The sequence below is a fragment of the Mastigoproctus giganteus genome, chromosome 2 (genome assembly GCF_048544385.1).
Source record: "Mastigoproctus giganteus isolate SK-2022 chromosome 2, ASM4854438v1, whole genome shotgun sequence".
Taxonomy (NCBI): domain Eukaryota; kingdom Metazoa; phylum Arthropoda; class Arachnida; order Uropygi; family Thelyphonidae; genus Mastigoproctus; species Mastigoproctus giganteus.
In genome coordinates this window covers 39466157-39493145 of record NC_143576.1, presented here as the reverse complement: position 1 = coordinate 39493145, position 26989 = coordinate 39466157, and the positions used below count along the sequence as shown (strand labels likewise).

The following is a 26989-nucleotide window of genomic DNA, read 5'->3' as shown; positions in this document are numbered from 1 at the left end:
GCGTTACTTTTCTTCCAAACAGCTGTTCACTCTGTACAAATTACAAATCCACCCTATCATGGAATATTGTTCCCACAACTGGGGTGGTGCTGCCAAAATCTCTTTCAGGCTTCTATATTCCATTCAGAAGGGGGCAGTTAGGTTAATTAATGACTCCACTTGCTATCTCATAGACATACTGTTTCTGCTGCATGCCTTTTCTACAGTTACTTCGATGGGCACTGTTCTTCTCAATTGGCTTCTCTAATTCCCGCTCGCTCTCTCCCTCTCTTTCAAAACAGTCCGAACATTTGCTGCCACCAGCCAACATCCATTTACTGTCCAACTTCAAATTCACACAACCAACGTTTCATCTTCCTCGTTTTCTGGAACAACCTTCCTTCATACTTATTTCCTAAAATTACAGTCTACAGAAGTTAAAGTCTAATGTCAACAAATGTCTTCGTTCATCTACTCAACCTCCAATCCAAGCTCAGTACTAAGTACTATAGGTTCTAATATCTCTTATGTTTTGGGTTTTCATAAAAAAAAAAAAAAAATCTCATCCCAGCTGCTCAATTTTCTAGATCCTGTTGCATCAGCATAATGTCATTAACAACCCTGCCGACCTTCGTATCATCTGCAAACTTGGACATTAAGCCTGATATACCATCATCAATATCATTGTCGACCGGGCTAGCCGGGTAGGTAAAGTGCCTGCCTGGCAACTCAAAGATCTCGGCCTGGATATCACGATGGTGCAAAACCAACCGGTTGGTTGGATATCCCGACCACGATACACGAAGGAAGCAAGAAAAAAAACTGGTTCCTTTGTGAATTGATTACATCATACAAAATAAATAAAATAAATCAATATCATTAATAAATACAGACAATAACAATGGACCCAACGGTGAAACCTGGGGACTCCACTAATAAAATTAGTCCACAAAGAGCAGTCCATTGATCAATACTCTCTGTGTTCTCCAACTCAACCATCCCTTTATTCATAGCAGCAGTTTCCCTCTAATGCCACGCTGCTCCAATTTGTGCAGCAGTCTTCCATGTGCAACAGTATCAAAAGTCTTTCTAAGATCCAAATATGTGATATCAAATTATTCTTTGCATTCAGTTCCTTTGTGACCACATCATAGTATCCAATCAAATTGGTCAGACAAGGCTTCTCCTTAACAAACCCATGCTGTGTCCAAGCTATAATTGAAGTCTTGTCTAGATGATCTTGCAGTTTCTTTAACCAGTGCGTCCATTAATTTCCCTGGAACAGAAGTTAAACTAACAGGTCTGTAAGTACTTTCTCCTCCCTTTGATCCTCCTTTGTGAATTTGGGTCACATTTGCACATCTCCAGTCTAGTAGTAGTAGTAGCAGCTCTCGTGAGTCGAAGGAAGCTCTCATAATTAAGGCTAAGGGTTTGCTTACTTCCTTTGCTGCCTCCTGTAATATTACTGTATCGATCCCCTCCACCCCGTGTTCCTTTCTATATGCATAGAAATAATGCACATATGCATTATAATACACATCATATGCATTATAATACAGCACAAACCAACCATCACAAAAATAGTGTGATTTGTCATTGTGGGGAATGTTATGTGGGTGAAATGAAGCTTCGGTTCAGAGATCATCTGGGGGAGCATATGAATGCAATAAGGACCGCCGATTATGGAAAGTATGCTGTGGCACAACATTTCTGGGAGGAGCGCCATCAAATCTCCCCAGACAGAGCTGTTATCGTCGACAGGGCGCATAGATTTTGGGACCGCAAGTGTCTCAAGAGCTTGCGGATCTGTTCCCCTGAGAACAGTACTATTAATAGAAACAGGGGAATACGTATTCATCCCCTCTTTGAGGTGGCGATCCTTGGATGCGATGAACGGTTCCACATGGCACGCTCCCAAGCCATTTCCGGTTCTAGTACACATGAGGAGAATACTGCCCATGCTCCTGTGGAATCACGTGCTGAGAGCTGTGAGCTTGCTGATATTTAAGGATGTGTTGTACGATAAAAGCCTTACTGTTGAAAGAGGAAGCGGATGCCTTTGAAAGCTACGGTATATTTTTAGCGCTTTTATCATCTAGTATTTTAATTTCATTATTTTATTGTAAATAGTTTCCTGCAGTTTAATATTATATTTTATACATTGTAATTATTTATTCAATTAAACTTTATTTGTTCTATCTAGTCATTTTAATATTTTAAACATTACAAAACCATAATTTTAATACGATTGGTGTATGATGGCATAATATGAGTATGAATATTTTCAACCCCAGAGGCCTATTTGAAGATACTGTAGAAAACAATCATCCAATAAATCCAGAAAAGCCTTGCTAGTGTGTGAATGACCATCCTACAATTTTCAATCAATATTGGGAAATTAAAATCCCCCATTATAAGACACTCTCATTTACTGGCCTACTCTATTTCTCTGTACATTTGTGTATTATACTCATTAGTATTAGCAGATGCATATGATACAAGAAAGCAGGCTTATGCAGCATCAGCCCAAAAAAAAACCCTCCCATTTCACCCCTCCATTCGTTCCAAATGCCTGTTTAGCTCAGCCTTAAATTTATTTAGGCTATCAACTTCCACAACAAAATATGTCTGTTCCACCAATCAACCACCCGCTGAATGTATGCCTCCTTAGGTTCTTAATCTGAGCAAGAGGAAGAATCCCATCAGCATTTAACTTGCTCAACCCATTCAAGGCCTCAATCAGATTGAGGAGTATAAGGCCTTGAATGGGCCTCGCAGGTGCCTACTCTCCAGGCACTGCAATTTGCAGAACTTAAGCCTTTCTTGCTGAGAGCACCCTTTATTCCCCCTCACCAATCTTGTTGCCTTTCTTTGTACTCGTTCTAGTAACTCTATGTCCTTCCTAAAATGAGACCTTCAGAACTGTACACAGTACTCCAGGTGTGGCAGAACCATTGCCTTATACAAGGGGATAAGCACCTCCTTATCCCTGCTTGAAAAGTTCCTATATATCATTGACAAGGCTCCATGACCTGCCCTGGCAGCCCATCTACGCTGCTCGGCAAATTTCATATTTGACTGCACAGTTACCCCAAGGTCTTTTTCACTTTCCACTTCCCTGAGTGTAGTACCACACAGCTGGCACATTTCTCTTGGGTTATTGCTACCCAGATGCAGTACTTTACATTTTTCAGTGTTAAACTTCATTTTCCACTTCTCAGCCCATTTGCCCTACTTATCTAGATTCTGTTGCAGCAGCAGCATACTTTAGTGCTTTTATCATCTAGTATTTTAATGACAGTTCATTAGTGTCCCTAACAACCTTGCCAATCTTTGTATCATCATTAAACTTGGACATTAAACCTCATATACCTTCATTCATTTCATTGATGAATACACAAAACAACAATTGGCCCAGCACCCATCCCTGGGGAACTCCACTAATAACATTTCTCCATGAAGAGCAGTGTCCATTCATTACCAAACTCTATCGTCTCCCACTCAATCATCCCTTTATCCATTGTAGCAACTTACACTTAATGCCATAACTCTCCAATTTGTACAGCAGTTTTCCATGTGCAACAGTATAAAAAGCTTTCCTGAAATCCAAGTATATGATATCAAAATTATTTAATAAAATTATTTTTTATGTTCAGTTCCTTTGTAACCACATCATAGTATCCAATCAAATTGGTCAGGCAAGACTTCCCTTTAACAAAACCACACTGTGTTTTACCTATTACTGCAGTCTTGTCTAGATGATTCTGTAATGCTTCTTTAACCAGTTACTCCATTATTTTTCCCAGAATACAAGTTAAACTAACAGGAGTTGTCAATAGATACTTGTCTCACTTTTTTTACCCCCTTTGTGAATTGGTGATACATTTGATTGCTTCCAGTCCATGGGGACCTCCCCTGAGTCCAAAGAAGCTCTCATAATTATGGCTGAGGGTTTGCTTACTTCCTTTACTGCCTCATTTAATATAACTGGATAGATCCCATCCAACCCCAGGTCCCCCTCCTTATGTTTAACTTCAACAATTTCTGCTTCACTTTTCTCTCAGTTATTACAAAATCACTTAGCTCCATGTTAGGGTTTGATAAACTTCTGGCATTTCCTTCATTGAATAACTCCTCATGTGTAAATGTATATGCAGAATACTCATTCAGTTTATCAGCAACCTGAGCATGATTATCAATAGTCAACCCATCTATGTTAAGTGGCCCAATCTGATTCATCTCTTTCCTTCTAGGGGTTTATATAAATAAATAACTCTTTCCTGTTTTTCTTTGCATCCTTTGCCAAAGATTTTTCATAATCTGCCTTTGCCTGCCTAACCTCCTTTGTGACTTGATTACAGTCAAGCTGATATCTATTATAGGCTCACGTGTCACCTGTTTATATATATGCATCCCATACATTTTTCTTCTCTGCCACAAGCCTCATTAATTCATCTGACATCCATTTAGGCCTTAACCTTGAACAGTATTTCTTAGTTGAATGAAAAGCATAGTAGCTTCCAAGATTAAGTCCCTGAAAGCTTCCAATTTAGAACTAAACATTTGTAACATCATCAGTTGATCCCCCTGTACAGAATTTAAAAACTGTCTGAGATCCCTGTAGTCACTTTTATGAAAGCAAAAGCCCTTCCCTTTAGCCTTGATGGTAGTTACATCTTTAAGTAATCCCCATATCAGTACATTGTGATCACTGTCACCCAGTGGTTCCTTTGTCTGCAAATTCTTAATGCATGAATAGTCACTGTTGATAATCAGATCAAAAGTATTACTCCCTCTGGTTGCCTCTCGAACATGCTGCTCTAGAAAAAAGTCATCCGATAAATCCAAAAAATTCTTGCTAGTGTACGAGTGATCAACCCACAAGTTCCAGTCAATATCTTGAAATTTAAAGTCCCCCATTATAAGACATTCTGATTTACTGGCCCACTCTATTTCTCTGCACAGTATACTCTCCTAGTATACTAAGTATACTAATTGTTTAGTATACTAAATAATAAATGGAGAGTATACTAATTGCTTAGTATACTCCCCAAATTCCAATTCTGCACTGCTTATATCTGTGTGACTCCAAGTTCTGATATTCCAACAATATCTGCCTCTGATGTCTTGACTAGCACTTCAAGCTCATAAATTTATTAACTATACTCCTTTCATGCAAATATACATGCACCTATACTCCTGTCATACAAGTACTGTGCTCCTATCATGTAAGTATACATGCACGTTTCTACTCTGAGTTACCTCTAACACGGCCCATGTATTTATTTGTTTTACTATGACTTCCAGCATTTCTGGAAATCTCCATTGCAGTGCTTTCCATGATGCTGCTCATTCTCATAGAAGCAGTGCAAGAATCACTTTAGCCTCTGCCTGCGACCACTGTTAATCTTTTAGTCTATGTATCCCCCCCCCCAGCTAGAAGTTTTTCGACCTACCTAACACTGCCTCGATAGAATCAGCATATATCCTTGCCCCCTTTCTATTTAACTGTACCCCATCCCTGTAGAAGTAGCCTCTCCTGTCAACAAGCACAGACCAGGCTGAAAATAATTCTACCTTTTGAGCCTTGCACAATCTCTCCAGGGCTGAATTGATTGACATTACTCTCTCATCATATACTCCCTCCTATCGTGTTTGGGCAGAATTGCAGACACTTTCACATTCAACCCTAACTTGCAACTTTTATTCAACATTGACCTATACTTGTTGAGTAAATCTGCAGTTCTCTTGCTCTTAATGTCATTAGTTCCAACGCGTACAACAGTATCACATTTTGTGCCCTTATATCTGCTCTACAACGTCATTAACTTTTGCCTCTGGCAGACATACTGTTCCATCTATCCGTCTTGCAGATAGATGACAAAATAAACCTGACAATAGAGTCAGGGAGATGGGGTAATAACTAGTTCCAACAATAACTAGTTCCTGTGGGACCAACACATTCTGCCTTGGAGATTGCCTCTGTGTTGCCTGATGCACAGGAGTGAGCTCTGCCATTGAGCTGGGCAGCTGACAGCTTGATGGGCCCCTCTTATTAATTTCTTCGAGGGCATTTACCCTACACCTGAAGTTCTCATAGATACCCATCAGAACGCTGAGTTGTTGCCTAATTTTTTGACACTCTAGGCATCTAGCACACACACACAAAGACATCCTCCTTGCCTAGATCATGGCCTGTTTTAGAAAGTTCAGCAAACATTTCACATTTCGCACAATTTTTGTGACTGTGATCCTTTGGAGAATCGCTCCCTTCATTTCTCCCCTGAGTCACAGCACTCTCGCCAGTCTGTGATCTTTGCTTCGCAGCTCTAGTCTGGGTCATAATTTACGTTTAAATACAGTTAATTAACAATGAAATTTAATAAGATTAATAAATATTTCTGATTAATTAATAATATTATACTAAGCTAACAGATTCCCAATACAGTGCTTCCTATTATGTTATCTAGTTTTGTTTTACCTTACACTATCAGTTCGAGATATATACATTACGCTATTTCTTATTGATTACAATATGGCGACTAGTTCAACAATATTGATGCCACTACTGCGAGTTGCAACTTCCAAAAATCACTTGTTAAATTCAATATAATTAGCTAACGAATGCTACTAAACCTATTTAATATCTTTGTAAAACACTATGCCTTGGAGTATTTTTTGTTTACCGTATTTTTTGTTAATTAACAAAATTTAAGAAAAACTTCTCCATTAGCTGGAGCCACAAAAACTTTGCCCATACGCGCTTATTCTCATTCCCAATCCAGTATGATAAATCTTTAAAAACACTAAAGCAGTAGCTGAGAAATACAAAATAAACCTTAGCACAAAGCATTCACCACTGTATAATCAACCGTTTACTATGTCGGAGTAAAAAAATTATTTAAATAGTTCTGTTAACAATGCACCTGGTCTTGATGGCATATATTATCCCATACTAAAAAAGTAAAAAAAAAAAAAAAAAAAAACACCATTTATTCCCTTGCTGTTTTTCTTCTACCGAATGCTCTTTGAAAATTATTACCTGAGTGGTTGACTCCACTCCGACCAATTTCTCTAACTAGCCGTCTTGGAAAGATATTGGAAAAAATTATTCACATTTGACATAAGTGGATTATTTGGAATCACAGTCACTGATAAATAAAAACAGTGGCTTTCAAAAAAAAAAAAAAAGTGGTCCTTCTTGGATGCTATAGTCAAAGTTGAGGCAAACATCTGGAATGCCATCATTACAAATGAACACCTAGTAATGGTATATCTAGATTTCCAAAAGGCATTTGACAGCACTTGGTGTTCTTCAAAATCTAGACACATACTTGGCCTGCGATGACATTTAACACTTCTAATACAGAGCTTCCTACAAACCCATATCTTTCAGGTTCATTATCTAAATGCCCTCTCACAGTTTTTCAGCCAGGAAGGAGTCCCAGAGGGCCCTGTTCTCATTGCTAAACTTTTTGCAATTAGAATAAATCAAATGACCATACACATTCCTGCTAATTTTGAAATGCACCTATATCCCGATGACCGTACTATCTTATGCCACTCCCAAAACATGAACTGTACTGAATGACAACTCCAGGGTACAGTCAATAAAATAAATCAGTGGATGCCACAGAATGGCTATCACCACTCCGAACAGAAAACTATTGCAGTACATTTTTGAAGAAAATGCAAGTTGCATCCTGAACCTGAATTACAACTGAGAATTCATCCTAACATGCTTTCTGACAATGTTTGCTTCTCAGAACTTACTCTAGACAGTAAGCTGAACTTTCTGAAACACATAATGAAGATCCAAACTGTCCAATAGAAAAAAGATCCGAATGTCCTTAAAGTAATATCAGTTGTGACATGGGGTGCCGGTAGATACACACTACTTCACTTTTTTTTTTTTTTTTTTGTGAAAACCCCAAACACGAAAGGTATCAAAACCCATAGTACTTAGTACCGTGCATGGGTTGAAGGAGAAGTATGGGGGGAGGGGGATGCCGGAAACTTTGCTCTAGAGACTAAACATGGGTTTATACCATACACTTATTAGATCTTGACTGAACTACAGTGCACCTGTATATGATTCTTCTAGAAAGACTGCCCTTAAGTGGTTTAACCCAATTCATTATTGTCCCTTATGGATAGCCCTTGGAGTGTTCTGGACATCTCCTGTTCAAAGTTTATACATTAAAGCAAACAAGCCACTTCTTCATCTTAAGAGAAAATTGCTATTCCTAACTTATGCAGCAAAAATATGGAACCAACCAACTCATCCCATGTGGCCATATTTCTTTGACCCACAGTTAAAAATGAACTATAGTAATAAGCCTAGAGAAAATAAATGTTTTGGAAAAAGGATGCAAGAGCTAACAGAAAACTGGAATATTCGGCTAGGTAATGTATTCCGAGAAACTTCTGAACCAGATCCTCCATGAACTATGTAATCACTATCTATATACTCATTTCAGGGCTTAGAGGGGAACAGGCATTCTGTTATCAGACACTGATAGATCCAATATCTTTCTATTTCAGGTGCCTCCGTAGCCAGGTGGGCAGGAGCAGCAGTGTGTAGTACACGCTTCTTGATTAGACCAGGGTTCGAGCCTGTGACCACCAAATACGGAGGATGTGGAAAGGTCAAGGAATGACCACCGCATATCCCCAGAGCAATATGGCCTTAGCTGCTAATACTCCTAAGAACCAAATAACAAACAATAAAATAATAACTGTCTATTTCAGAAGATTTAGGAGAAGTCCAGTTGACCTGCCTCCCTGAAATCCACTCATGCACACCTTCTCGATGGTAAGCCCTGTTACATCACTTAGGTGACAATAAACGTGTAGAGCAGTTCTCTTCAAGACGCCTGGTCAGCGTGAAGAGGAAAAGACCAAACCTTCCAGCACATGACACTACAATGAAACAAATGGCCCTCAGTCCCCAGCGGCTTTCACTCTCCCTCTTACAGCAGCAAGAGGATCAGAGTGGAAGCAGAAGGTGCTAAGAATCTCTGGGTATGATCAGGATGTCATTAAAAATGAACACCTAGTAATGGTATACCTAGATATCCAAAAGGCATTTGACAGCACTTGGTGTTCTTCAAAATCACAGAAACTGTACTGAATTGAACTTGGCCTGTTACAACGTACGATCGCTCATTGGTGAAGACAGGATACTAGAGCTGGAAAAGGAATTAGAAAATTTAAATTGGAATATCATCAGTTTGGCTGAAACAAGAAGAAGAAATGAACCACTTAAGTTTATCAAGTGAATATGCTGTACACCAATGGAAACATTGAAAGGAGTGAAGGTGGAGTTGGCTTTCTGGTCCATAAAGATATAAAAAACAACATTTTTGAGGCACCTCCATAGCCAGGTGGGAAGGAGCAGCAGTGCGTAGCACACGCTTCTTGATTAGACTAGGGTTTGAGACCGTCACCACCAAATACGGAGGATGTGGAAAAGTCAGGGAATGACCACTGCATATTCCCGGAGCAATATGGCCTTAGTTGCTAATGCTCCTAAAAACCAAATAACAAGCGACAACAACAACAACATTTTGGAATTCAAAAATACATCACCAATGGTGTCAAGGCTACTACTCAAGATTTCTAAGAGGTATAAGCTAAAGGTTATAATGATTTATGCACCAACATTGAGCCATGATGATGATGAGGTTGAAGAAATGTACACTGATATTGAGAGTCTTCTAGATGAACAGAAACTCACTACACTATCATTATGGGGGACTTCAATGCTAAGGTTGGAAAGAGACAAAAGAGTGCAGAAAGGGGAACTATAGGAAATTTTGGAATTGGTGAAAGAAATGAAAGAGGTGAAAGACTTGTGGAATTTGCAGAATCTAGAGGAATGTCAATAATGAACACTTTTTTCAAGGAAAGGGTGAACCGAAAGTGTTGACATGGAAGAGCCCAAATGGATTAACAACTAATGAAATCGTCTTCATCCTCATTAACAGAAGATATATTGTGAATGATGATACTGTCCTGAACAAGGTAAATGTTGGAAGTCATCACAGAATGGTAAGATGCTCACTTGATATAGATGTAAGAAAAGAAAGGAAAAAACTGACTCAAGTAAATAATACAAAGGTCTTTCAGATGACAGAAGAGGAGAAAAAGCAGTATGTACTGGAAGTACATACTGCTTTTTCTCCTCTTCAAGTAACATACTGCTTTTTCCCCTCTGTAAGAATAAGTTTGAGCTTCTGCAGACTCTTCAGGCCAAGATATCGACGAGGAATATTGCAACTTTCTGAAAGTGATAAAGCCCAAGAAACCTATAGGTAAAAAGAAATCCAAAGAAGAAAAAATAAGTCAAGAAACACTTGTCATGATGAACCAAATATTCATAAGAAAATTTAAGACAAGAAAAGTAGAACAAGCATTAATGGAAAACAAAGGATTTAAATCAGCAGTCATGAGCAGTAATACAGTAAGACAAATGATACTGAAACTGAAGAATAGCAACAATGTACTTATGAATAGCAGAGAAGGCATAATTCAAATAGCAGAAGACTACTATAGAGAATTATACAAGGAGTGAGGGAATGATGCCAGCAGTGGGTAAGATGGATCGCAAATTAGTAACACATACAACATACCTGATATCCTTCCTGATAAGGTAGAACAGGCGTTGAAGAAAATGAAGAATCAGAAAGCTCCGGGGGAAGATGAAGTTACTGTAGAATTGATAAAATTGGGAGGAAGAGATATGACACAAAAACTGGCAAGATTCTTCACAAAATGCATTAGAAAAGGTGTAGTGCCTAAGGAGTGGAATAATGCAATCATAGTTTTGCTGTATAAGAAAGGAGATAAATCAGAAATTGGAAATTATAGACCAATTAGCTTGTTATCCCACATCTACAAGTTGTTCACAACGGTCATTACTAACAGATTAGAAAGAATACTTGATGAGAATCAACCAAAAGAACAAGCTGGCTTTAGGACAGGATTCTCAACTATGGATCATCTTCACGTAATATCACAGCTGCTAATGGAGAAAGCAAATGAATATAAAACACCATTATGCCTGGCATTTGTGGATTATGAAAAGGCATTTGACTCCATACAGCATAAGGCAATGTTTCGGGCACTGGAAAGACAAGGCATAGATACCCATATATTATGATTTTGAAGAAAATATATGAGAATGCTACCTCCTTTATTAGACTAGACAACAGTAATAAATTTAAAATTGAGAAAGGAGTATACTGCTGCCCTGGAGGAAGCTTTCAGAAGATTAGACTGGTCGCAGAAAGGAGTCAATGTGAATGGAGAGTACCTAAACCATTTACGATTTGCAGATGACATTGTGGTCATAAACCATGATCCCAAAGAATTAGAGGAAAATCTTAATCAGTTATGCAGAGTTAGTAAGGAATTTAGATTAAAGATGAATATGGCTAAAACAAAAGTAATGATGAACAAGTATGCCACAGAAAGGGATATAATGATTGAAGGAGCAGTAATTGAAAAGGTGGAGTCATATACTTATCTGGGACAAGTCATTAGCTGTAATAATGATAAATGGATGGAAGTCAAGAGAAGAATAAATTTTGGATGGATAGCATTCAGGAAATATAGTCACATAATGAGGAGCAATATCCCAATTTGTCTGAAACGTAAAATAATGAACCAATGTATACTCCCCACTATGACTTATTGAAGTGAAACTTGGGCACTCACCAAAAGAATGGAAGAGAAGCTGAGAACTACACAGCGAAGAATGGAACGAATTATATTGGGAATCAGACTGTTAGATAAGAAGAAAAACACATGGATTAGGAAAAAAACTCAAGTAAAGGACATTCTTATCAAAACTAAAGAACTAAAATGGTTTTGGGCAGGACACATAACTTGAAGACATGATGACAGATGGACTAAGAAAATAACAGAATGGTACCCAAGAGGAGCTAAGAGAAAACCTGGAAGACAACAATGGAGATTGACAGATGAAATTCATGAGTTTGTGGCTAGTAAATGGATGGCCATTGCACAAAACAGGAGGAACTGGGAAGTTGCCGGAGAGGCCTTCATTCTGCAGTGGATTGAAAATGGCTGATGGTGATATACTCATTTTACATGTAATAACAGTACAGTCAGTAAAAGTGCAGATGTAAGTATCCCACAAGGTGGTTCTCTCTCAGTCCTGCTGTTTGCTGCAATATTCATGCCACTTATGGAACAAATGGAATCAACAAATGCCAGGTTGTTGATCCACAAGCAAGACAAACCTTCTCAGAAACTGTAAACTGTTGGCCTGTCAGTTTATCCAGAAAAGTCAAGCTATCTCATCTTTTCTCCAAGTCAGATGACATCTGCTGAAACCTTACTTCCGGAATTAGCACGAAAGATTTTGGCTCCCACTGACAATGTCAAATTCCTAGGAGTAATCCGTGATGCAAACCTCACCTATAAACAACAAATCCAATCTCAGTATTTCAAAGCTTTGTGAGCCTTCTGGGAATGAAAACAGATTTGTGCAGAACTCACAATAAACAAATAATGAGGAAATACCACAAAACGTACTTCGGTATATGCTCTCCTATGCCGTGGAAGTTTGGTCTGCCGAACCTCCCACCAATCTCAAGAAACTATGGGATCTAGTGGGTGCTGAAGTGGGCCAACTTGTGGTCTCACTAGGTCTACACAATATCCAAATCTGCACTCTGCTCCAACCTGCAATACTTGCCCAGAGTCCACAGAGCCCAGATGCAGAGTTGTGGGAAACCCCCGGAGCCGCATTACAATTAACACTATAAAAAAGTACACAGAGCCCAAATGTGGAAAATAAAGGCATTCCTTCATCTGTGTTCATCTTAGCATGATTACATGAACATCTGGAACATGATTGGTTGGCGTTTGCCAGAAAGATACCGCCACTGTAACCCCCACCCCCCTTGTGCTCCAGGCCCCAGAGGAGGAGGAGGAGTTGATGACTTCATTTGGATAATTTTAGATCCAAAATTGAAGAAATTCTGTAGAATTCAGGTCCAGAAGTTGATGTGAATGAATGAAAGAATAAAGAAGTAGATGTGGAGGATATCATTGTATAAAAAAAAATAATAAGAAAAAAGTAGTGAATGAGTTTTTTTTGTTTTTTAATTTTTTTATAATTCAGTTTTTATCCTAATATCATTGTAATGTTGGGCAGTGAAGTCAATATAAGAACAGATTAATTAAAAAGTTCTAAGACACTGCCTCCCTCCTTAGTCCTTGAAATGGGTCCAGCAGACAGGTATTCTGGCTTAAAGTGTTCCCCTTTTTTATTTGTAGTCTTGCCTTGGAAACAGTTTTTTAAGAAATGCTTCTATTGTGCTGTTATTGTATTGCTATCTCCTGTGATTTCAAGGTGCTTCCAACCTTCTTAGGTTGGAAGCTCCACTCTAATGCATGTAGCACTGGCAGTAGAGCAGACCTATCTACTCTTGAATGTTGACCATATTTTATACGTTCTTGAAAAAAGAATCTACAATGCTGTAGATTCAATTGTATTGACAGCTAAATTGAGTCCTCCAGCATTGTAGTTTTTATTGTTGTGCTGGAACAGTTCTTGAGAAAGATTGATTTCGTGTAGTATGCAAGCTCAATCAAATTTCTTGGCTGCCTTGGCTTTTTTTTTTTTTCTATCTTAAAACCTGAATGTGAGGTACAATAATAAATTCCTTGCTTGTTGTTTTTGTTACTATTGCCCTAAAACTATAATTATGCCTTTAACTGTTTTGGACAAATTATCACCTTAGATCAAGATTAAAACTTCAACCAATCCAAAGCCACTAGAATGCATTAGCATTTTGGCTGCTTAAAAACATCCCATCACTCTAATTCAGAAATCAGAAACATTTTCTCTGTAACTACATACCAGTTTGCATTGCAGAAGTAAGAATTTCCTTAACATTCAAATATTATATAACTCAAATATGAAGGTAGTCATTAAAAATAATTAATGTTTTGCTAATAATGTTTATTAATTAACTATTTTAGAACCCATTCATTTTCATTTTATTTAACTTTTTTAACCACTCTTCTTTAATTTCTTTTAGACTTGATAATGATTTTTGGAGCAGAATTTTGAATTGGTTCAGTAAGAAGTTAATTTCTCTTATGCCGTAGTGTTATCCAACTATTGTATTTGTATGGTTACTGCTCAATACCAAATAAACTAAAAAATTTAGTTGACAACTCATGTGGAGTTGCACCTTTTAATCTGTAATTTTACTTAGTATTCCGAGAAACGATTGTGCATTCCCACATTCCCACAGGTCTTTTTCTCAATGTTTAAGATACTTTTTTTATTTAATTTGGCTCTGGAAGATAACTGTAGTTTCATCATGCACCTGGAAGGGCATTGTAATATAATTAAGGTGAATAGAGTGCACTCTTTTAAAACAAAAATCCAATTGTTTTGTGTTTATGTGGAATTTTGAAACTGTTGGGTCCAATAGTTCCAATTAAATATATTTTAATTGACACTACATATATTTTTCTGTCATTTGTGAAAATAGATCATATGATAAAGTTATAAAACAGTATATTTGGATTTATTTTTGTTATATCTGAATTTTGAATCCCCTACTTCAGTAATTGAATATTTTATGTTGTTTTTGCTATTAAACCACCTGTAATCCACTAAATTTTCATGTGTTTGATGTATGCAACCGAGTGAGTACAGTATATATAATTTTGCAGTTTCTAATTACAGAATCATAAAATCTATTAATAAAAGCAGAAGTATTTTTCAGAGTATCACCTATACAAAAGGCTGAAGTTGCTGAAATGGTAAAGGTGTCCACAAATTCTGTAACATTGGCAATAGGAGATGGTGCGAATGATGTAGCCATGATTCAGGTACTGCAGAATGTTTTATGTCTGAGGTGAAATCATTAGATATTTTCTGTATGTGAAATAATGCTAAATTACTTCTGTTTGGATATACTTTGTGCATGCTGTTATTCATCACTCTAACCAAAACTTTTAGTTTTCTGAATATAGTAAACAATGTTCAGTTTATTATATTCTGGGAATAATTAATATTTGTATGTGCACTCTCCTTTTTTAGTAAAATTATATTTTGAGTCATTTGATTTCTAGAATGCATTAGAAACACACACACACACACACACACACACACACACACACACACACACACACACACACACACACACACACACACACACACACACACACACACACACACACACCCTGTCTGCATTTATTAAGTTAATATCTAAAATTAGCATCCAAATCCAATCCAAAATTAATATCCAAAATTCTACATATGTCCGTTCTGATATTCCCTGTCAGAGACTTCGCAATTTGGAATCTCTCTTTGATCTTCTCTGGCTTAAAATCTCTCTACCTCATTGTGTCAAATTCATCTGTTGTCTCTACCATTCTCCCAACTCCACTAATCACTTGGAGCTCTTTGACTTCCTCTCTTTGCAACTTGACTTTCTCCAGTCCAACTTTCCTAACAGTGAGGTAATTTTCCTTGGTGATTTTAATGTTCACAACTCCAGCTGGCTTCCGTTTTCTAGTCACACTGACCCAGCTGGTCGAGATGCTGAGGCTTTTGCAATTACTAATGACCTTACACAGATTGTTCATTTACCTACAAGAATACCGGACAATCCTAATCATACAGCCAATACGCTTGATTTTTTCTCACAAACAATCCTTCTAAGTACACAGTCGAAGTGTCTAAGTACACAGTCGAAGTTGTCTCTTCTCCAATGGTTTGTTTGTTTGTTTGTTTGTTTGTTTTATGGCGCATTAGCATCTAAGGCTATAATGCGCCAAGTCAATTTCTCCAATGGAACGTTTATCTCATGGCTATTCCCAACCTTGTGTTGTTTGGCATTACAAGAATGCAAAATGGGATGATCTACGAGACTTCTTTTCTTCATTTCCTTGGTCGGATTACTGTTTCAAAACTTCTGATGTCAACATTTGCTCAGATCATGTCAGGGAAATTATTCTTGCAGGAATGGAATCCTTTATCCCACACTCCACTTTAAAATCTCGTCCTTTTTCTAAACCTTGGTTTTCCAAAAAATGTGCTAAGGCTGTTCAAGAGAAGAATGTTGCATATCGTAATTGGCTTGTTTCTAATTCTCCAGTTTCATTTTCTGCCTACACCAAAGCTCGCAACAATTGTAAAGCAGTTATTAATCAGTCTAAACTAGAGTTTGAACAGGTAGAAAACTTGCTTCTTGCCCTAATGGTAGCCGAGCATTCTGGTCTCTTGCCAAAGCTATTGGCCGCAACTTTTGCTCATCTCTGCTCCCACCTCAGTGAAAACAACAGATGGTTCTGTTGTCACTTCAGCCAAGGATAAAGCTGACCTGCTAGCATCCCATTTTTCTTCCAACTCATGTATTAATGATCTTAGTAAAACACCTCCCACCATTCCCAACACGCTCCATTCAATGCCTCTTGTGGTCTTCCGTCAAAAGGAAGTCAGAAGGATTTTAACGAATCTTGATGCAAAGAAAGCTCCAGGTCCCGATGGTATTTCTCCACTTGTTTTCAAAACCTGTGCTCTTGAACTTATTCCTATTCTTTGCCGCCTTTTTTCACTTTCTTATTCCAAAGGTGTTTTTCCTTCTGCTTGGAAATTTGCTCATATCCAGCCCAGTTCCTAAAAAAGGGGTGACAAATCCCTCCCATCCAATTATCGTCCCATTGCAATTACTTCTACTCTTTCTAAAGTAATGGAGAAATCAATTAACTTCCAACTCTTAAACTACCTAGAAACCTTCTGTCTGATCAACTATCGCCAGTATGGATTCAGTCAGTGTCGATCCACTAGTGATATTTTGGCTTATGTTACCCATTTATGCACTAATTCAATGGAAAGTTTCGGTGAAACACAAGTAGTTGCTCTTGACATCTCAAAGGCTTTCGATCGTGTTTGGCATAAAGGTCTTCTAAACAAGCTTCCATCTTATGGTTTGCCAACTGTTTTTAGTAATTGGTTATCCAGTTTTCTCTCTGATCGCTCACTGAGGGCGATGGTAAGTGGCTTTCTGTCTTCTAACTTCTCCACTAATGCCGATGTCCCCAAGGTTCAGTTCTTTCCCCCACTCTTTTCCTCTTGTATATTAATGACCTTCTTCCATTGACTGGAAATCCTATCCATAGTTTTGCCAATGATAGCACATTGCATTCCACTTTCCATTTTGAGAAACCTTGCCCTGCTCAATCAGCTTCAACTTCTCGAAAATCTGCTACCAATTCCTTAAATTCCGATCTTCAGGTAATTCTCCAGTGGGACAAAGACAACTTAGTTGATTTCAACCCTTCTAAAACTCAGTCTTGTCTTATATCTCGCAAAAAGGATTCTTCTGCTCCTATACTTATCTTTAGTGACACTCCGATTTCTAGGCAAAATGATACATCTCTTTTGGGGATTATCCTGACTTCTAATCTCTCTTGGCACAAGCACATTACAAATATTGCTTCCTCTGCCCCTTAAATAGGCCTCTGAGGTTGGGTATGTTCATATTACGTTCTTAGCGTTTTTTTCACCAACCTTTCATGGAGTAAAATAAAATTAAAATTAAAATAAAATAAAATAAAACAAAACAAATCTTGATAACTATATTTACAATAACCTGTATTTACAAAACAAATATATGGATTACAATATTAAAAATATATTAAAACACAAGATTAAAATGCATTAAAATATACTAAGCGATAAAATCCCGTAGCTTTCAAAGGCTCCAGCCTTCTTCTTCAGCAGTACTGTCTATTATTCAGTACACCTTTAAATATCAGCAGGGTAATGGTAGGCATCACATGTTTCCATTCTCACGTGTTCCGCTCTCTTGCATTGTGGAACCGGAAGTGGCTCGAACGGAAGTCGTACGGAACCGCTCATCCTTTTTTAGGATAATAGTCTCTAAAAGGGGGTGAATCCGTACACCCCTATCCCTATTAATGTTGGTTGTAGAGCTGATCCGCAAACTCTTGAGCCACTTACGGTCCCAGAACCTATGCGCCCGATCGGTAATAGTGGCATCGTCTGGGGAGATCTGGTGTTGCTTCTCCCAAAAATGTTCGGCCCTGACCAGCCATCATAGGCTTAAATCTAATAAGATTTCTAAAGAACAATATTGGACACTACATGCTACAGGTAGCCAAATGCCAAGGTTTTATGGCTTACCCAAAATCCACAAAGTAGACGTGCCACTCAGACCCATAGTTTCATTTATAGGTAGTCCGACGTACGCACTTTCGGGTTTCCTAGCCAAACTATTGTCTCCACTAGTAGGACTCTCTGAATATAGTATCAAGGATAGTAAAGAATTTGTGCACTTTATTGGGAGCCAGCGTATAGAAGAGGATGAAGTTATGATATCATTTGATGTAAAATCGTTATTTACTTGTATTCCTATTGACCATGGAGTGTGGTGTGCAAATATAGTTTTACAGAGGGATACTACCCTAAATACTAGGACGCAACTTAATCCAGAAGATATTAAGAAGGGTATAGAATTGTGCCTCTCAAGTAACACTATGGTTTTTGATAACATTATATATAAGCAGGTTAATGGTACAGCTATGGGCTCCCCCATTAGCGCAATTATAGCAAATCTAGCTATGGAGGAGCTCGAGACCAGAATATTTAATGCTAGTGTTCTCCCTATGCGCCCCTGGAAAAGGTATGTGGATGATACGTTTACATTTGTTCGGAAGGGGAGTGAAGATCATGTGTTGAATATCTTAAATGGCTTCTCCCAATTCATACAATTTACATCGGAAGTTGAAGATGGAGGAGTTCTGCCGTTCCTGGATGTGTTGGTCTGTAGGGAAGACCAGCAGTTAAAGACAAAAGTCTTTAGAAAAACGATGTGTAAAGGGCAATATACGCATTATAATTCAGCCCTGACCAGCCATCATAGGAACAGTGTGATAAGAACGCTAATTAATAGAGCGAAATCACATTGCAGTAACTCCGATGATAGGAAAGCAGAGTATGAACGTGTCACGGCGGATCTTACTAAATGTGGTTACCCCCAGAGGATTATAGATAAATTTATTAATGAAAATCAGAGGAGAGATGAATCTTTTATACCAGTATCTACTGCATACATTCCCTATTATCCGGGCTTGACGGATTATATAACTAGAGTATTAAGAAAATATCAGACACGCTGTGTGCAGCTTCCGGGACGTAGGCTGCGCACAGTTGTGTCTCAAGTTAAGGACCCCATTCAAAAAGAGGATGCTAGTGGGGTCGTATATAATATTAGATGCCCGGATTGTGGGGAATGTTATGTAGGAGAGACAAAACGTCGTCTCAAAGATCGTCTGGGGGAACACAAAAAAGCAATAAGAAATGCGGAATATGACAAGTCCGCCGTGGCCGAACATTTTTGGGAGAAGCAACACCAGATCTCCCCAGACGATGCCACTATTACCGATCGGGCGCATAGGTTCTGGGACCGTAAGTGGCTCGAGAGTTTGCGGATCAGCTCTACAACCAACATTAATAGGGATAGGGGTGTACGGATTCACCCCCTTTTAGAGACTATTATCCTAAAAAAGGATGAGCGGTTCCGTACGACTTCCGTTCGAGCCACTTCCGGTTCCACAATGCAAGAGAGCGGAACACGTGAGAATGGAAACATGTGATGCCTACCATTACCCTGCTGATATTTAAAGGTGTACTGAATAATAGAGAGTACTGCTGAAGAAGAAGGCTGGAGCCTTTGAAAGCTACGGGATTTTATCGCTTAGTATATTTTAATGCATTTTAATCTTGTGTTTTAATATATTTTTAATATTGTAATCCGTATATTTGTTTTGTAAATACAGGTTATTGTAAATATAGTTATCAAGATTTGTTTTGTTTTATTTTATTTTATTTTAATTTTAATTTTATTTTACTCCATGAAAGGTTGGTGAAAAAACGCTAAGAACGTAATATTGCTTCCTCTGCATCTAAAAACTTGGTTTTCTCTTTCGCTCTCGGCGTTACTTTTCTTCCAAACAGCTGCTCACTCTGTATAAATCGCAAATCCACCCTGCCATTGAATATTGTTCTCACATCTGGGGTGGTGCCCCCAAAACCTCTCTCAGGCTTCTTGATTCCATTCAGAAGAGGGCAGTTAGGTTAATTATGATTCATCTCTAACAGTCTCTCCACTCGCTTTCTCATAGACGCACTGTTTCTGCTGCATGCCTCTTCTACATATACTTCCATGGGCACTGTTCTTCTGAATTGGCCTCTATAATTCCCGCTCTCTCTTTCAAAGCAGTCTCAACACGTGCCGCCACTAGCCAACATCCATTTACTGTCCAACCTCAAACTCACAAAACCAGCTTTTCATCTTCCTCGTTTATTCATTCAACTGCCATTTTCTGGAACAACCTTCCTTCATATGAATTTCCTGAAAATTACAGTCTACAGAAGTTCAAGTCCATTGTCAACAAATATCTTCTTTCATCTTCTCAACCTTCAACCCTAGCACTGTACTAAGTACTGTAGGTTCTAATACCTCTCCTGTTTGGGGTTTACATAAAAAAAAAAAAAAAAAAAAAAAAGTATTCTGCAAGATTTCATCACTATGGAGTTATCGTCGTATATGGTGATAAATTAGATGATAAGGTTATCATACACTATTGCTTTGTTTATTTTCACTATGTGAGATCATACAGTATCAACATCCAGACATGAAGCAGTGGTGATGAAAAATCAAGTTCATACATTGTCAAACTTCAATGTCTTCTGAACAGGCCCCCGACAACAGTCCTCCATGGCTTTCGCAATTCACTCGATTATAGAGATCCGTCTTCGGATCCCAACATAAAATGGAAGAATTATTAAAAGCTTCCTGTGGGAGGGGTTCGAGTTAAATGATCTCAGCTACAGTGAGTTAGTTCCCACCATAGGTTATTAAGGGTTTTTCCAGCTTGAACAAGGGTGATTTGCATGATTGCTTCTTAATACACACGTTGCAATTTGGCTTTAGATGATAATACACTTTATAAATAATAATAAGTATTCAAAACAATAAAAACATAAATGAAAAAGAGAAGAAAAATAGGCACCAAAAATAAAACCTTGATTTAAAAAAAAAAAAAAAGACGAATAATAGATAGTAAAATAAGAATTAGGGTTTTCAGTTAAAGCCAGTAATATTATGATGAAATGAAAATAAAAAAAAACGAAAAAAAGAAACCAGTACTTTCTTTAAAAACCAATGTTTGAAAACTTGGGGGACGATGAGAAGAGTGAATGTACTTTTGAATACAAAATGATTTTAAAAATCCCAAACTTTGCAATCGTAGTTAAGTTAACAACCTTAAAGAAGGCTAAAATTACAAAAATTGATACTTAAAAACTTAACAACCAGCTGATGGATGAATCCGTAGTTTAACAAAAAACAGCTTTAAGCATATCGGTAATGTGTACTTGAGTATCGAATTCAAGAATTCTTGATGAGGGAAGGGTTATATGTACTAATTGTGTATGCGTGTATAGTTAGACAATAATAAATAAAAAAAAAAATTGCTGGTGAACTGAATTTTTAATTGATAATAACTGGAGAGAATTTTATGTTAAAAGGAGTACATCTAACTTTTCTAGATAGCTAGGGTATGCTTGTATAAATTGTTCAGTAAGTTAATTCCAAGAAAATGTTCGATAGTTTAATTCCAAGAAATTTTAAAATTTATGAGTTTATCCTGGAAATCTTGACAGGAAAATGGTGTACTCAGAGAACTTTTTTAACATAAGGTCACACTCAGAGGTAGCTGGAAAACTTTGTATCACAGAGATATCTTGAAACTTTGGTAAATAGTTTTCCATTCAATGGGATGTTTGGCTCTCTGGTGATGCCTATGCAGTCCACATTTGTTGGCCTTGATTCAAGCATTTTCTCAAGTGATCAGGAAGTTTTCTCAGTGATCTCATAGCATGCTATGAATTCTTTACATTTATAGTTCCTTATCTTATTTCTGTACTTAATTCCATTGAAGAAGGAATTTGTATACATGGCGAGGGAGCCTCTCAGTGATGCTGCTGGACCTACAGATTAGTATCACTGATCCAGTGCCAATAGTCTAGGATCCAGGCTAATGTCATAGGAATCCAGCACATTTGTCACATACTGCAACTTATAAAATTTGGAAAGGGGGGGGGGATCATGGCAGTTAAGTGGACCTAGCTTCAGCATCCCACTGTGGCTCTCCTGTTTTGACAAGACATGACATTCTAGGATGGCTTTCTCAGGAACAAAGGTTAGTGGGTTTCCCACATAGATAAGCCATGTCCCTACTCATCATGGTCCAAGGAACAAGGTTGCTGATGAATATGCAAGTCTAGTGTTTGGGTAGCTCTAGAATCACACTCCTTAGCACGTTATTCCTTGCCAAGTGCCAGAAATATGAACCCTTGCAAATGGGCTGTTGTGTTACCCTTGCATTCTCATTTGGTGCAAAACACCATGAAATCTGACCATCAGAACACACATATGGGTTTTGGAGCTGTATTTTCATCTCCAAAATCGATATGCATTTACTGCCAAAGTGGATACCCTACATACTTCAGTGGTGGAAAGAGCAAAAATCGTAGTATCCAACCAAATTTGTCAGACAAGACTGTCCCTTAACAAACCCATGCTGTGTCTGAATTGTTACTGCAGTCTTGTCTAGATGATCCTGCCATGCTTCTTTAACCAGTGACTCCATTATTTTACCCGTAACAGAAGTTAAACTAACAGGTCTGTAATTACTCATGTCACCCTTTGATCCCCCTTTGTGAATTGGGGATAAATTTGCACATTTCCAGTCTGTGGGGACTTCCCCCGAGTCCAAGGATGCTCTCATAATTATGGCTAAGGATTTGCTTACTTCCTTTGCAGCCTCCTTTAATATAATTGGATAGATCTTATCCACCCCAGGTGACTTTCTTATGTTTAACTTCAACAATTTCTCCTCCTCTTTGCTCTCAGTTATTACAAAATCATTAAGCTCCCTGTTAGAGTTTAATAAGTACACCCTGTTATGTAAGGGAGAAAAAAAATTAATGAAACCTCTAACACGAAAGGTATAAAAACTGTAGTACTTAATACAGTGCATTGGTTGAAAGTTAGGAAACAGAAGAAGATATTTTTTGCATTTGTTGTTTTAACAAATGTCAACAAATGTTTTGCATTTGTTGACATGAATTTCTGTAGATTGTAATTTTTGGGAAATATTTGTGAAGGAAGGTTATTCCAGAAAGCTGAAGTTGAAGGGATAAATGACAAAGAAGAAAAGTTGGTTTAGTGGTTCTGAATTTGGGAGTAAATGGATGTTGACTGGCTGTTCCACATGTTCAGACTGATTTGGAAGAGAAAGAGAGAGACAGGGGGAATTATAGAAGCTAATTCAGAAGAATAGTGCCCATGGAAGTATCTGTAGAAAAGACAAGCGGTAGAAACAGAATGCCTATGAGATAGAGTGAAGAGAATTTGATTTGTAAGAGATGGGTCATTATTTAACTCTGATTATTTAATTAATCCTTACTGTTCACTTTTGAATGGAGTCTGGAAGCCTGGGAGAGAGAGAGAGAGAGAGAGAGAGAGAGAGAGAGAGAGAGAGAGAGAGAGAGAGAGAGAGAGGTGTCTCCCTAGCCAGGTGGGAAGGAGCAGTAGTGCGTAGCACATGCTTCTTGATTAGACCGGGGTTCGAGCCCGTCACCACCAAATACGGAGGATGTGGAAAGGCCAGGGAATGACCACCGCATATCCCCGGAGAAATATGGCCTTAGTTGCTAATGCTCCTAAAAACCAAATAACAAATAACAGAGAGAGGGGGGGGGGAGGTTTCAGGTGCACCCCAAGGTACAGGAACAATATTCCATGGTAGGGCAGATTTGAGATTTCTGTAAAGTGAGTAGATGTTTGAAAGAAAAGTAAAGCTGAGAGTGAAACAGAAAACCCAGTGTTTTAGAAGAAACAGTATTTGTGATGTGCTTACGGACTCAGGAGCGGGAGTGCAGTAGCACATGCTCTTCGAGTAGACCGGGGTTCAAGCCCCTGACTGCTGAATACGGTTGATCTGCCAACCCGCACTGGACCAGCATGGCAGATTATGGTTCATTTCCCTCAGCATGAATTGTTGAGGAGGCTTCCATCCTGCAGTGGGTTGATAATGGCTGCACTTTTTTTTTTTTTTTTTTTATACCAAAAGATATTAGAAGTCAGGGTTATTCCTAATAGAAATATGTGATCTTTTATAGAAATCTTGAGTTTCATTGAAGATAACCGTAGGAGACGTTGGCATCCTTTTTGTGAGATATAAGACAGCACTAAGTTTTACATTGGGGTAACAAAAAAGGTTTTTCCCTGACTTTCTTCTGTGTTCTGTGGATGCTGTTTTATTGACTGTATTGCTTGTTCATCTAGTAATATATATCAGAAGTTTCATTACTCCAACTCATGTTTCTTTTGTTATAGAGCAGAATGTGTGACAGAGTCATCGTGAGTAAAGTTGAATATCGATCCATTATCAAATTCCTGCTTTTGTAGGGCAAACAGCCAAGGAATGCCCATAAAGAGATGTTTATGGCGTACAAGGGGATGTCTGTCAATCATATGATGGGTTGATGGAGATGGTTCAGGCTGTGAGTGCACCCTTGATGAGGAAAGAAGTAGGCATCTATCTATATCTCACACTGCTGAATTCATGGAGAAAATTAAACAGCTAATTCTCAGTTACTGCCAGATGATAATTAAACAGATGACTGAGACTGGAATAAACTATTGATCAGTGGAGAGCATAAATCACATTTATTTGATTGTGAATAATGTCTCAGCACAATGGATTACTCACTTGCCTTCAGAAAGAAAAAAAAGGCAGACCTGCTCTACTGAATTGAATAGCATGTCTGACAGCAATCTTGACCCTTTTTTTTTTCTCCAATTGGTGACTATGGATGAATTGTGAATACATCATTTTGACCTAGAAATAAAATGGGTTTCAAAAAAATAGAAACATCGATCATTACCAGCTCACAGAAATGCCTGCTACAACCACCTGCCGAAGGTGTTGCTGTCAGTTTTTTGGAATAAGATTGGCATTATTCTCACAGATTACGTGAACGGTCCCACCATCAGTGCACATCACTACAGCTACTTACTGAAGCAATTACATGTGGAAATTAAGGAAAGGTGAAGTGGAATGCTCCGGAAAATGCACCAGCCCACATTGTTCTTGCTACCATTGATCTTGCCTGGATGTTAGGATTTCATATCTTGCCACACCTGCCTTTATTCTCCTGACTTGGCACCGTCTGACTTCCTCTTCTTTCCATAGCTGAAATCATTTTTGTGTGGATAACTTTTTTTTTTTTTTTTTTTTTTTTTGGAAATGGAAAGATAATTTCTCTGATAGAAGCATGGTTTCAAGAGCAAAGTGAGACCTACAAAAATGGCAAAGAAAGTGCCACAAAAGATGGGTGAAATGTGTCATTTTGGATGGTGACTGTGTAGAGAAGGAGTAATATATTCTCCAAATCTAAACCTCCTGGGACACAGAACATTTTATGGGGAAAAAGCCTTTGATACATCCCCCCACAGAGGGATTGAAATTAACAAAAATGTCTTTGCCCCATTAGAGAATTGGAGATCAACATTTTAGTAATTGGCGGTAAATATTTGAGAAGTTGAAGATTTTTGTACAGGGAAAGGTTTCTCAAAGTGGAATGCAATATGCTATCATCAGCAAAGCTCTTGATAGGATTTCCAGTCATGCAAAAGAAAAAGAGTGGAAGAAAGTACTGAAACATGGAGAACACCATCATTAGTGGAGAAGTTAGGAGACAGAGAGCCATCTTCTGTCACTTTGAGAGAGTAGTCAGGGAAAAAACTGGATACCCAATTGCAAAAAAGCAGTTGTCAATCCATAATATGGAAGTTTGTTAAGGAGACATTTATGCTAAACACAATCAAACACTTCAGAAATATCAAGAGCAACTGGCATTCTCTAGAGTTTCACCAAACTTTTCCATTGAATTTGTCCATAGTTGGACAACATAGTAAGTCAGTATATCACCAGTGGATTGACACTGATGGATTCCATACTGGTAATCATTGATCAGATGGAGGGTTTCTGGATAGTTTAGGAGTTGGTGGTTACTGCCCCATTGCAGAAGTAAGTTCATTAATGGGGCAGTAATGGGACAGAAGTTCATTTCATTAATGGGGCAGAAGTTCATTTCATTAATGGGGCAGTAATTTAATGGGAGGGATTTGTCACCCTTTTGAGGAACTGGCTGGATACAGGCAAATTTTAAAGCAGAAGGAAAAAGCTAGTAGAACATCAGAGTGTAAAAAGTGACAAAGAACAGCAGTAAGCCCAGGAACATGGGTTTTTAGAACAGGTAGAGAAATACCATCACAACCAGGAACTCTCTTGGCATCAGGTTGTTCAAAATTCTTCTAATTTCCTTTTTTATGGAAGATCACAGGGCACATTGAGTGGATTGTACTGGGAATGGTAGGTGGTGGTTTACCCAGATTGTACAAGAGTGAGTTAGAAGAAAAGAAGGATGCTAGTAAGTCAGCTTTATCTTTAAACAACTTACTAGCATCCTTGGTATAAGTATCAGATTTTAACCGAGGTGGGAGCATAGATGGGCAACAGTTTTGGCTAATAGCTTTTGCAAGACACAAGAATGCTTGACTATCTTTGGAGAGGAAGTAAATTTGCTATTCTTGGCGGCATGTTAAAGTTTGAACTGATTAATAACTGCTTTGCAAACTTTATTATTAGAAGAAAATGAACTGTGAGATTTGAATGCAGCCAATTACAATATGCAACATTCTTATCTAGACAGCCTTGATCACTTATTGGAAAACCAAGGTTTAGGATTAAGGAAGAGATTTTAATGGAGAGAGTGGAATAAAGGATTTCATCCCTACAAGAATAATTTCATTGACATGATCTGAAAAAATATTGACATCAGAATAATTAAACA

The 26989-nt window shown here is 38.1% G+C and overlaps 1 protein-coding gene across 2 annotated transcripts in view; it reads left to right on the top strand.

Moving 5' to 3' along the window:
• The window catches only part of ATP8A (ATPase phospholipid transporting 8A1), a 1160338-nt gene that overhangs the window by 778631 nt on the left and 354718 nt on the right, over positions 1-26989 (top strand). For both annotated transcript variants that reach the window (XM_090368461.1, XM_090368462.1), the window contains one exon: positions 14757-14862. In XM_090368461.1, coding sequence (XP_090224587.1) covers positions 14757-14862 — 106 coding nt within the window. The remainder of the gene's footprint in view (positions 1-14756; positions 14863-26989) is intronic.